Here is a 12508-nt window from a genome sequence, read left to right as displayed (position 1 = left end):
CATGTATAATACGCACCCTAAAAATGGCATGTCGATGCTGGAAAAAAAGCCTGTACCCATGTATAATACGCACCCAAATTTTGACTTTTTTTTGTTTTTTTTTAAAGTCCCAATGATCGTCACACACGCATCTGGGTGTGGTGAAATTTATCCTCTGCATTTGACCCATCCCCGTGTGATTTTGATCCATCCCTTGGGGGAGAGGGGAGCAGTGAGCAGCAGCGGCGCCGCGCTCGGGAATCATTTGGTGATCTAACCCCCCAATTCCAACCCTTAATGCTGAGTGCCAAGCAGGGAGGCAATGGGTCCCATTATTATAGTCTTTGGTATGACCCGGCCGGGTTACTTAAGTCCGTAAACGTAAAATTATTTCAGAAAAAAGATCATCTTTGGGAACAACCGGATGTTATTCTGCCGGTCAGTATCACTGCGCATGCAGTAGCAAACTCGATAGCGAAGAAATATGTGAGACTCTCAACGGGATCACCAATATTTGAGTGATGTTCCAGTTATTTATCACAATTAGTTTACCAAGTCTGTGTTTTGAGTTCCTCCAATAAACCCTGGTCCAAGCTGCACTTGGTCGCCCCGCTCCTTTCCACACTCCATCCGTGACAAGATTTTCTTCAAAAATTGTTGTACCATGATTTTCTTAAAAAAAAAAAAAAAAAAATTGTACCCATGTATAATGCGCACCCCAGATTTTAGGACAATAAATTAGTTAAATTTTGCGCATTATACATGGAAAAAACGGTATATCACAATATCCAAAGCCAGAGCGAACATCTTAAAGCAAAAGCCTCTCAATAAATGAAGTCAGCTTTACAGCATTCTTGATGTTAATACATTTTAACTAAATGTTGTAGGATTTCAGATGATTCTTCCAATGAAGAATGTTTTTGTTTCAAAGAAGTGGCATTTGTGTATATATTGTTTGGCCAATAAAATATTGTTAATAAAAAAGTCAAATTTATCATTATGAAAAAAGCCATATTTAACATCAGAGATACTAAGAGTAACAGAGTAAGCCTATTGAACAAGCCTATTGTTGAAAGTCGAGCCAAAATCTTTGTACCGACTCTCACCAAAAGAAAAAATGGTCTGAATCTTCAATTTCACATCCATTTGAACGTTTTACCGAAACGTTCGAGGCGCTCCAAAAAGCCAGCTATTGTGAATTATGTTTGTGCGTGATTTGAGCTTTACATTTGTGATAATTTTCGTGTTCGTTTTTTATCGCGCACGTAACAAAGTTCATCAGCGGTTGCCGCTTCTCCAGTCCGGTTGGAGGCGGTGTTGCGTGTGCAGGCTGATTGCGAAGCGGAATGCGGAAGTAAACAATCTCCGGCTGACGTGGAGGTGAAACAATTAACAACTTAAATCAGTGAACGTATGTCTCCGTGTGCCATGCAACCAGTTCGGGGTGTCCCCTGCCTACTGCTCGATGACGGCTCCAGCACGCCCGCGACCCCCGCGGGACAAGCAATACAGATGATGGATGGATGGTTGGTTGTCAGTGCACTCCGCTAAGTGGGGGTATTGCGCGTTAACGTTGGTTGCTAAGCGCCGATCAAATCAAACAGCAAAAGAAGAAGAAGCAACGGCAGTTGCTACCGCGGTACGCGGAAGTACACAATCTTCGGCTGACGTGGTGCCGAAAGAAGAGAGTGGAATAGGTCAATTCATTGCGTTCGACGTTTCTCGACGTTCTGCGCAATTGAACCCGACAAAGAAGCGAATCGAGTCGCTCTTCTGCCCCCCGCAAAATGGAGGACATCAGCCGACCATTCGCCGGCCTGGCGTCGGTCTCCGTCCCGGAGGACACCCCTGTGGAGGGCGACATCTCTGTCCCGGTGGACTCGACGCAGCCGGACGACGACGAGCTGTCGACGCTGGACGAGCCCGTGAAGGAGACCATCCTGAGGGACCTGCGCGCCGTGGCTAATAAGTTTGTGCACGTCCTGTACCCCAAGCAGAGTTCGGATCTGCTACGGGACTGGGACCTGTGGGGCCCGCTGCTGCTCTGCGTCACCCTGGCGCTACTCCTCCAGGGCGGCGCGGCGGCCCGGTCCGGCGACCAGGGAGGGCCGCAGTTCGCTGAGGTAGGCCAGCCCGAAAGGGAGCGACTCAACTCAATTCTCACCAAAATAGAATTGGCTCCAAATTAGAACATAATTGCAGTCCAGCATATCATTTCAAATGGGCAAAAAAAGATGAGGCCGATTTACACTGTCGTAGAAGACGTGGGCATGTTCCAATTTAAAACAATTGCACATATGGCCAAATACGCATTGCGATAATGTTCTTGACAAAAAGTTAGACGTCTGGAAATTCGGCCAAATTGTTCTGCAAGTGAATTTCAGTAGGTCGTTAGCTCTGCGGGCACCAAGCTCCGAATGGGCACGGAGGCTTGACAGCGTGTGTTTGCTCTGCAGGTGTTTGTCATCGTGTGGTTGGGCTCCATCGTCATCACACTCAACTCCAAGCTTCTGGGCGGCACCATCTCCTTCTTCCAGAGTCTGTGCGTGCTGGGCTACTGCATCCTGCCGCTGACGGTGGCCATGGCGGTGTGCCGCCTGGTCCTGTTGGGCAGCGTGGGCGCTGTCAGCTTCGCCGTGCGCCTGACTGCGGTGGTGGCGTCCTTCGGCTGGTCCGCCTTCGCCTCCGCCGCTTTCCTGGTCGGCAGCCAGCCGCCCGACCGCAAGGGCCTGGTCGTCTACCCCGTCGTCCTCTTCTACTTTGTCATCGGCTGGATGATCCTCACATTCTCGCCGGCGCAGTAGAAAAACCCGCCAGAGGAGGAAAAGGTGTGCGCTCGTCAGCATCGACCGCTCCTCGCTAAAAGCTTGTGGTTTCGGGCCTTCGACCGGCGGCCCCACATCAAAAAAGGGTCAGGGCGCGTCCAGACACACAAACAATTTGGACTTTTCAAAGAAACCGACCTGCTCCCTGCAGACAGTGAGGCCGGGTCACCCCTGAGACCAGACATCCGGTTGGCCGGCAAATGAAAAGCTCCTGTTTGGTGATTTTTTTTTTTCCCCAGAGCGCCTCGGCCGACAAACGAAACCCAAGTGCATGTGTGACAGAAAGCGTGTCGGACACAGTGTAAATATGCGCAACTCAAGCGTTGAAAATTTTAAAGCAGCGTGCTTGTGGGTCCCGATGTGGAATTTGGAGCGCGTGCAGAGATGGCGACAGTGTTTGTTTTTTTTCTCCTACTGCCCTTGTTTACTAAAGAAAAAGCACAATTTGGTTGTTGTATTTTGCTATTACAACCGTGATGTTAAGCTTTGTGTATTATTTTTCAGAATTTCACAATATAATCACAATTATTTAACATCAATCATATTTCATGTAACTGAATCAATCATGGAAAAGAAAAGCTGACATTGAAATTGGACTGAGCTGGGTATTTGGATTATTACCTGTATGCTGAGGCTGCAGTAATACTGAAAGAAAAAAAATCAGAAAATGAAATCGTTTTTGATGACACTTCCTGAGTGATTCTAGGTTTATGGTGCCTTAAACTTCATTCTAAACATTTTTATGATGAAATACCAAGTTGCATTCTTGCCTTCTTGCTTATGAGAAAGAAAGTTGCAGTCAGGCTGTCTGTTTTGGTGTGCTGATATGAGTATTATTTATATTGTCTACGTAATATTTTTATTTCTCTTGTTGGATTTGATCCACAATTTGGGAAGCGCGCTAGCCGCGCCTCACGGCAAGAGCCATAGCCAAACATCTGTTATCCAATTCACTCGCTGTGTGCTTGTTTTATTTCTTCAGTTTTTAGGACAAGAATAAGACACCGAAACAAAAATTAGTCTTACACACAATACAGAGCGCTGGGCTTTTCGTGCAATGCTCAAAAGCAGAAAGTCCAAATTCAGAAAAAGCAACGTTCAAAGTTCCTTGGTTATCTTATATTCAGTTGCACAGGCCGGGGGGTCGAGTTTGATGAGTGATGATTCCATCTGGTGGGGGCAAGTTCGATAAGAGCTGATTCCATGGGAGTGGGTGCTGATGGTGGGGGCTGATTCCATGGGGGGTTGGTGCGGTGAGGGGCGATTCGGTGTGTGCGTGGGGGGGATTGAATTGGTGGGTGCTGTTGTTTTTCCATCCACCTGCTTCCAGTCTTTCGGCCATAGCGATCACCCATTGGCCGGGTTCTTGGCTGTTCATCTCCTGCCGCTCCCTCTGGCACCTCTGCTGGTTTTATCTCCAAGTATACTTCCTGTAAACATTTTCCCTCCATTCTCGCACAACCGATCTTCTGCATACATCCACTCCACCATTCATCATCCTGCCAATCTGTCATTTTGTACGGAATTACGTGAACTTTTGGGTGTGACATAAACTGTTAGCGGGACGAGTACGTGTGATCATGCTGCATTTAACAATGTCATTAATAATCCGTCTGTCCGTACTGCTTGTCCCCACGTGGGTCGCGGGCGTACTGGAGTTTATTTTAGCTGTCATCGGGCAGCAGGCGGGACACCCTGAACTGGTTGCCAGACAATCGCAGGGCACACAGAAGGATGTTAAGGGACGTCATTTTGCCAGTAATAAGCTATACCATTTCCTACACACCACACATGTCAATTCATTAATCAGAAACCTAAATTTGCTATGCTGGAAAACGAAATCAAATATTCTTAATGTACTCTTCATGATATATCTCTGTAATAAGCGTGTTTGCCTCGTTGTCTGTTAACCCCTGAGAAGTTCTGAATTTGGGGGGGGCGCTAATGCAGTCATTTCATTATTCTTTCCGCCACTTTTCCCATCGAAGAAGTCGTAAAGCTGCTCCGCGATTGGCTGACAACCCATTCGTCACCGGGAGTGACGCATGTCATCCACTCGCTGGGAGAAAATGAAGACAAAATCCAACGCTACGTTGGTTTCCAGCACAAAGTCCGACAGCTAAAATTAAAACTGGACAACGACGGCGATGACGTTTGAGTGGCGCTAGCCGACGACAGCGCCCGCCGAGGCCTCCTCCCTCCGTGGGGCGTAATCTGACAAATGTCGCCATCGCGCCTGGGTTTGTAGCCGCTTGACCGCCTGCCAGTCTCCCTGCCCGCCCGCTGCCTGTGATGTCTGTCCTCCCGCCTCTGCCACCGGAGCTGTGGGTATCGGTGCTGAGCTTCCTGGGCCCCACCGACATGCAGGCGGTGCGCTGCTCGTGCCGAGCCCTGCGCCTGCTGGCCGACCACCCTTACCTCTGGCGAGGCCAGACGGTGGTGCTATCCGACCTGCGCCGCTACACTTTCGGCTTCTGGGACACGCTACGCCGGCGCAAGCTGACCCGCGTGGCCGTGCGCCACCTGCGCCGCAAGGAGTGGCGGCGCCTGGTAAAGTTCCTGCCGTCGCTCAGCGCCGTCGCCTTCGTCAACGGCGGCCGCGTCTACAAGCAAAAGTACCTGGACCACCTGCTGCAGTTCTCTGACGTGCGGGAGCTGGCCGTGCGAGACGCCGCCTGGTCCGAGCCCATGCTGGGCCCCGCCCTCAGCGCGCACCTGAGCGCCCAGCTCACCCACCTGAGCGTGTGCAACGTTCGCCTGCGCTCCGCCGCCGACTTCGTCCACGCCTTGGCCGGCCTCAGCAACCTGCGCTACCTGCTCTTCCACCAGCAGGGGGAGGGCTGCGGGCTGGACCGGGTGCGCCCTGTGCCCCGGGACGACTTCCACCACATGATGACCTGCCTGCCCAAGCTCACGCACCTCTCGTGGGGCATGAGGGGCGAGCCCCAGGAGCCCCTGCCCGACAACTACCTGAGTCCGCCGGACCCGTGGCGCCCGGGTAGGTGGAGCGACCGGACGGCCGTCGAATCGGGAAAGCGAAAAATGCAGGCAGTTGGCCTCATTCCATATTAGGAAAAAGAAATCTCGCTCCAAGCATCTGAAATGTGTCAAACCGGGCTGAATTCAAGAGGACCTATTGTGTGTTGGCAGTTGTGCTAAGAGTGGTGAGGCGGGTGTGCCGCAAACTACGATTTCAACCGGAGCCAATGTTTGCCAATTGCTTTAACCTTGAAGTACTCTCTAACCGTTTGCGTCAGTCGTACACAGGGAACTTTGGTCTCATTATTCACTACACATAACTCTATACTATACTCTATACAAGGTGATGCTGTAGTCTATATTCACTACACATAACTCATACCAGGGGTGCTCAATACGTCGATCGCGGTCGACCGGTCGATCGCCAAGCCACTATTGGTCGATCGCGTGATATAAATTTTTTTTCCCCCCTTTTCCCGCACTTGACGCGTGTACAAACAACAGCGCTAACAACACAACACAAACACGCTAGCTCGCGAGTTCCCTCCAATTGTCAGAACCCTGTTTTTTCTCTTAAACTTAAGAAAGGGTATAAAAATTAGTTGGGCAGCTGGCCATAGTAAGAAGTATCACTTTCATAGGGAATGGGAGTAGGACTTTTTTTTCACGATGACATATATATATAAAATATTTTTTTTAGTGGGTAGGTCTTTGTGACTTGGTCATTTCAAAAGTAGCTCGCGAGCTCAAAAAGTTTGCCCACCCCTGCTCTATACTATACCACCACGTGACCTGAAGGTCCTTGAAGGTCATGACCTTGAAGGTCATGCTATAGAGTCTATAGCATGACCTTGTGTCTAATGAAAGTTGTTGATATGGGTAGTTGTTGATGTACAAATCTTAATTTTTTTACAAGCAATGTTTAGGACAGCTATAAATGCAAGTTGTGTAAGGAATGTTAAATTTGAGCCACATTCAACTAGTGGTACATTGTAACAAAAATAAGTTAGTTCATGTATTAGAATTTATCAGTAATACTCAATTTCTTTTTTTTTTACCAAGAGTCATTGGTTGATTCTTTATTTAAAAGGTGCAATGCACTTGGATCAGCGTTATACGATGTAAATGCACCCGAGTTAGCTCAACTGAGCTGATTTAATTAAATCATCAGTCCCTCGGGCAGGTGGAAAAGCCAACCTAAAATGAGAAGCATTAAAATCAAAATTGACGCGTGACGACGTGATCTATTCCAATCTGCTGTTTACTCGCCCCCCCTCCATTAAGTCGATCAGCCGCTTCGCAGTCGCGCAACACACAAAGATCGTCATTGACATCATACGATTGATTGAGGCAGAGTTCTAGTGTGTATTTCGCAGAGCAGTTGGAATGTTTGAAGACATGGAAAAGCTCACGGAGCGAGTCGGCCCTTGTAGGCCTCAACGCTCATTTGTTTTCGTAACGACGGTTGTGGATTGCACAAATGTTGACGAGTGGCGGTCGTGATTGAAAAGCGCCTGCGTGTCCGTCCTGTTCAGGCTTCCCGGGCGGGGGTCCAGCCCTGAGCAGTCTGGAACTGGTGGACTACCCCGAGACCATCTTGCCCTACAATGCGCTTAGGAGTCTGACCTCCCTTCGCTCGCTCACCGTGCATTACCGCTACATCCGTGATGGACTGGACTGTCGCCTGGCGTCCTGGCTGGCGCCCCTCAAGCACTTGGAGACCCTCAGCATAGTGGGTGAGTGGCGCCTCAACTAATGGCAAATTGAAAAAATATTCTGTCTTTGAAAAACGGCATAAGAGCAATCCATGCATTGTCCTGAAACCGAATCACCAGCCACAAATTGTGACATGACTCACATTGCAGATAAACAGATCACCCCTCGTAAAAAGCCATCATCACCGATTGGCTAAAACTCAGCCAGAGTACCGCCGCAGAAGCACAATAAAATATGTCGGATGAAAGAACATTGCCATGACTATATAACTGTTGGCAGGCGGGAACTCCCTGTCGCTGTACACCAACACCATCCCGGCCAGCGTCACACGGCTAACACTGCGTGTGGCCATCACTCTGAAGGATTTGGACTCCATTGCGCCCAAAGTTTTGGCCCTGGAGCACCTGGACATCGAGCAGAACCGCTCCAGCGGAAGCCTGTGCCGGCGCATCCCCATGTTGTTCCCTCAACTACGGACGCTGCGCATACGGTGAGTGGATCTTGGCCGCATTGACGGCCAGCACATCACAGGGGAAGGCAGGAAAACACCGTATGAACAAGCCGCGACAATCCACGCAGGACAAAACAAGAAAGGAAATCTCGACACAGCCTCATACACACAGCTTCGGGACATGATAAGAGACAATACACTGATACACGCGTAACAGGACAAGAAAACGTAGTAACGATAAAGTAAGAGATGGGACAAGGGAAGGCAATGGACGCAGACAGGACTGGAAAACAAAGCAGACGGGTGAAGTCAAGACAGGAGAACGTAAGACAGGACAGGATAAGCTGAGGCAGAGCGGGACAAGACAGAAAAACAGAAGACAGAAGTTGTGACAACACTGGGCAGGGCTAGGTAAGGCTCGACTAGAACCGTATTTTCCAGACTACAAGTCGCTCCGGAGTACAAGTCGCACCAGCCATAAAATGCATGATAAAGAAGAAAAAAACAAGTCGCACTGGAGTACAAGTTGCATTTTTGGGGGAACTTTATCTTACGAAATACAACACCAAGAACAGACATGAGTGAGCAACAACAGGCTAAAATATGGTGTGCTAACGTTACATAAACACGAACGAGGAACTGAGAACGTGCCTGATGTAACATATTAACATTTATTCAAATAACTATAACATAAATAACAAGTTTATCAAACCATCCATGTCACTCCAAATCATTAAATCCATTGAAATCTCTACCTCTGTGTCACTTATAAACAACACTGCTGCTGACTCTGGAAGTACATGCGGCTCTGACGTCAGACTCATCGTCAGTTGCGGTTCCAATTATTTCACAGGCCTATATAACTATATATAACCTATATATATCAAATAACTACAACATAAATAACAAGTTTATTGAACCATCCGTGTCACTCCAAATCATTAAATCCATTGAAATCTTCGTCCTCTGTGTCACTTGTATAAAACGCCGCTGCTGACTCCGGAAATACATGCGGTGCTGACGTCAGACTCATCGTCACTTGCGATTCCAATTATTCCACAGGCCTATATAACTATATATAAACTACCATATTGGCCAGAATATAAGACGACCCTGATTATAAGACGACCCCCTCTTTTTCAAGACTCAAGTTTGAAAAAATAATTTTTGAACACCAATTTTAATTTATATACAGCAAATAATGACAGTACATCTGAAACAAATGATTATAACAATATATTCGAGAGAAAAAGCATGTTATTTTGCCTCATTCAAATCATGCAAAAACTGTCTATCTCATCTTAATATCTGAACATTTAAATATGTGAACTAAAGTGCAATTACATTTGTAAATGAATGGCTTCTGGTTTTTTAAATGTAAATAAACCAATCTACTAAACCAGCTCAGTGGGCCTTGTGGTATGAGTGTCTGCCCTGAGACTTGGAGGTCGTGTGTTCGATCCCCGGCCAAGTCATACCAAAGACTATAAAAAAAATGGAACCCAATGCCTCCCTGCTTGACACTCAGCATTTAAGGGTTGGATTGGGGATGCTGTAAAGCTGCACCTTCTTGGGCCGCCCTGCATGTGGCAGTACCTGCACCTGCTGGGCAAACGACCCTCTGTAGGCGAGAGGGTGGCAAGGGGACGGCACGGCCGCTTGACACCTAAATCAATCTTTGTGCTGGTAAGACTTGCAGAAATAACTGCTATTCTACTCATCCGTCGGATCGACGGGAGATTCCATCATCATCATCAAACCAATCTACTATGACAAAACAACAAAATTGCAATAACTGCATTAACCATCAAAGTGAAGTCTAACTGTAATTGTAGTCTTGAAACAAATGTGAATAAGGGAAAAACATTGCAATAAAATAATGTAAACTGGTTTAAACTTGAGAGTAGCTGAGATCTGTCATGTCAGAACATTACTCCTCACAAACATCCTCTGCCTCGCTGTGCTCAGTTCACTGTCCATGTACGCGCACACCCTCCTGTCGAACTCTTGAAAGCGGCCGCTCTGAGGACCACGGAAAGCTTTGCTCTGATTGAGAGCATTTTTTAGGCAATCTTTTTGAGCTCTCCATCTCCGTACATTACACTGTGACACCATATTTCACAGCCGCTTTCCAATTGTTTGAAGACTCTGCCTCATTTATCACCATCATCTTGAAGTTTGCATAACTTCTCAACTAACCTGGCCGATCTTCGACCCACCTTTCTCCAGATTGTCGCTACGTTTCTCCATTTTCTGTTATCTCTTCTCTTATTTTCTTTTTTCTTTCTTACCGCTATTTTTTATTTTTCTTCTTCGTGCTACAGCTATTTTTATTTTTATTCTTCGTGACAGGGGTTTGCTTTGGCCTGGGGAGTTAAGTTCAGCATTCGCTTTAAAGATATCTGGCGCCATCTAGCGTTGTGAATGGGTATAATGTCTAGGCCCCGAATGTTAGACGACCCCCACTTTTTCAGTCTTATTTTAATGCAAAAAACACAGTCTTATATTCGGACCAATACGGTATATAGCACATAACTATAACAAATACGTTTATCGAACCATCCTTGTCACTCAAAATCATTAAATCCATCGAAATCTTTGTCCTCGATGTCAATCTGTGTCCTCTGTGTCATGAACAACTCCGCTGACTCCGGAAGTCAGTGGATGGATGCAGACTCATTGTCAGTTGCAGTTCCAATTATTCCACAGGCCTAGAGCGCCCTCATGCAGTTTAAAGTGAAAATAACATGTGACGTGATAAACTACTCGTAAGTAAGTAGAGTAATCCCTTGCTACTTCGCGGTTCACCTATCGCAGCCTCGCTCTATCGCAAATTTTTTTTTAAACAAATATTGCGGCTAGATTCGGTGCATCGCAGATTTTTTTTTTTCTGCCACACACACATTCAGAGCGTAATATGCAATGAAGCACACAAGCCAGGCAACAAGACAAGGCAGGCAAGTGCACCTTTACACCATCAGCGACTCCCTGATGGTCGCTGCTTTTCACTTGGAGCGCAGGGCTTTGTCTGCCCATATGATATAATGGCCAATGGGAACTTGTTGATCTGTGTCCTTGCAGCTGATTGGCTTAGCAGTTCTAACTACACTTTATCTCAACCTGCCGCACTTTATTTACTCCGTCTGCCTCAACATATCAGCAGCACCGTACACGTAGGAAAAAAGCACTGCTGTCCAGGATTTGGGACAGCGGGCGGCAATGAGCACTAAGCGCAGGGCATGCCTTTGAGCAATGTGTGGATGCTCTTGCGCTGGGCTGCCGGGTTTAGTCAGCCGGTCAGTACCGCAAGAGCAAAGCGGAGTTGTGTTTAAAATGTTTAAAAAATTAAAAATACAAGAAAGTGTTTAAAAATAAAATTATAAAAGTCTTGTGCGGATGCACTCGCGTGGGGGCGCGTTAGTCTTATATTTTATTTTAACAATATAGTTTCTCTACATCGTAGATTTTCACCTATTGCGGGTGGTCTTGGAACCAATTATCTGTAATAAACGAGGCATTACTGTAATGTGTTCATGATCAAGTAATAATGTGTTAATAATTTCACATACAAGTCGCTCCAAACTATGGGAAATAAAAAGAGACTTATAGCCCGGAACATACGGTACTATGCAAGACAAGATCATACAAGACAAGACAGGTCTGGAGACAGAAGCTTAGGATAGGATAAATTGAGGCAACACAAAACAAGACAAGTATATCCACAAGACAGGCTACGAAATGATAGAATCATACATGGTAGGACTGCTCAATGTGGTTCTAGTACAGGAATAATGCTGCCTTTTGCAGGTTCTTTCGTCGCGAGCCCGAGAAGGACCTCCTAAGCCTGCAACGTCTTCGGCACCTGGAGCGTCTGGAGCTCTTGGTGGAGCGCTCCTTCATCCTGAGGGACTACCTGAACGGGCACCCGTGGCCGAGCCCCTGCGTCCAGGAGCTCATCGACCAACTGGTGCAGCTGTCGGCCAACCGGATCACAGTGGTGACCGCCATGCGCCGCCGTAACCCGCTCAGAGAGTGTAACTGTGTCTGGGAGGGAGACTGATGGAAGCCTGGAACTTGGACAACCTTGTGAAGCGCTTACAAGAACTATGTGGTTGAGCGTTAATGACCTGAACCTGAGCTCGCCCAAAGACAAACAGACTACCTAGACCTTGAGCCACGATAGATCCAGGAAGTACAAGACTAGACCTGACTGAACAGGACGAGGCAAAGCAAGACTGGACAATACAAGAAAAAGGGCAGCACAAGACGAATAATAAGACGGGCTTGGACTAGACCACACAGCGTTATTGTTAGCCAAAGCAAGACAGGACAGGACAACGAAGGATGTGTGAAGACAAAAATGGATTGGACAGCACAAGACAAGACACTGTAAGACGAAATAGGGATGGACAAAGCCTGACAGGACAGGATAAGGCAAGGTGTAGGACTGGGCAATGCCAGACCAGTCAAGAAAAGACTTGCTCCCAAACAAGACAGGAAAGGAACAATTAGTAAGACGAAATGGGAATGGACTACACCTTATTCGGTCTTAGACAAG

At 47.2% G+C, this 12508-nt stretch overlaps 2 protein-coding genes across 2 annotated transcripts; both read left to right on the top strand.

Moving 5' to 3' along the window:
* The first annotated feature begins 1346 nt into the window (after positions 1-1346).
* On the top strand, positions 1347-3557 carry yipf6 (Yip1 domain family, member 6). Its single transcript, XM_037241956.1, has 2 exons — positions 1347-2102; positions 2436-3557. Exons 1-2 carry the CDS (start codon positions 1767-1769, stop codon positions 2781-2783), a joined length of 684 nt encoding a protein of 227 aa, XP_037097851.1. The 5' UTR covers positions 1347-1766; the 3' UTR covers positions 2784-3557.
* Positions 3558-3838: 281 nt separating this feature from the next.
* On the top strand, positions 3839-12459 carry im:7136021. The gene is made up of 4 exons (XM_037241953.1): positions 3839-5802; positions 7319-7519; positions 7779-7989; positions 11758-12459. Exons 1-4 carry the CDS (start codon positions 5097-5099, stop codon positions 12008-12010), a joined length of 1371 nt encoding a protein of 456 aa, XP_037097848.1. The 5' UTR covers positions 3839-5096; the 3' UTR covers positions 12011-12459.
* Positions 12460-12508: the final 49 nt, after the last annotated feature.

The sequence above is a fragment of the Syngnathus acus genome, chromosome 22, assembly GCF_901709675.1.
Source record: "Syngnathus acus chromosome 22, fSynAcu1.2, whole genome shotgun sequence".
NCBI lineage: Eukaryota > Metazoa > Chordata > Actinopteri > Syngnathiformes > Syngnathidae > Syngnathus > Syngnathus acus.
Note: the sequence above shows the minus strand (reverse complement) of the source record. Positions and strands in the feature narration are given on the sequence as shown.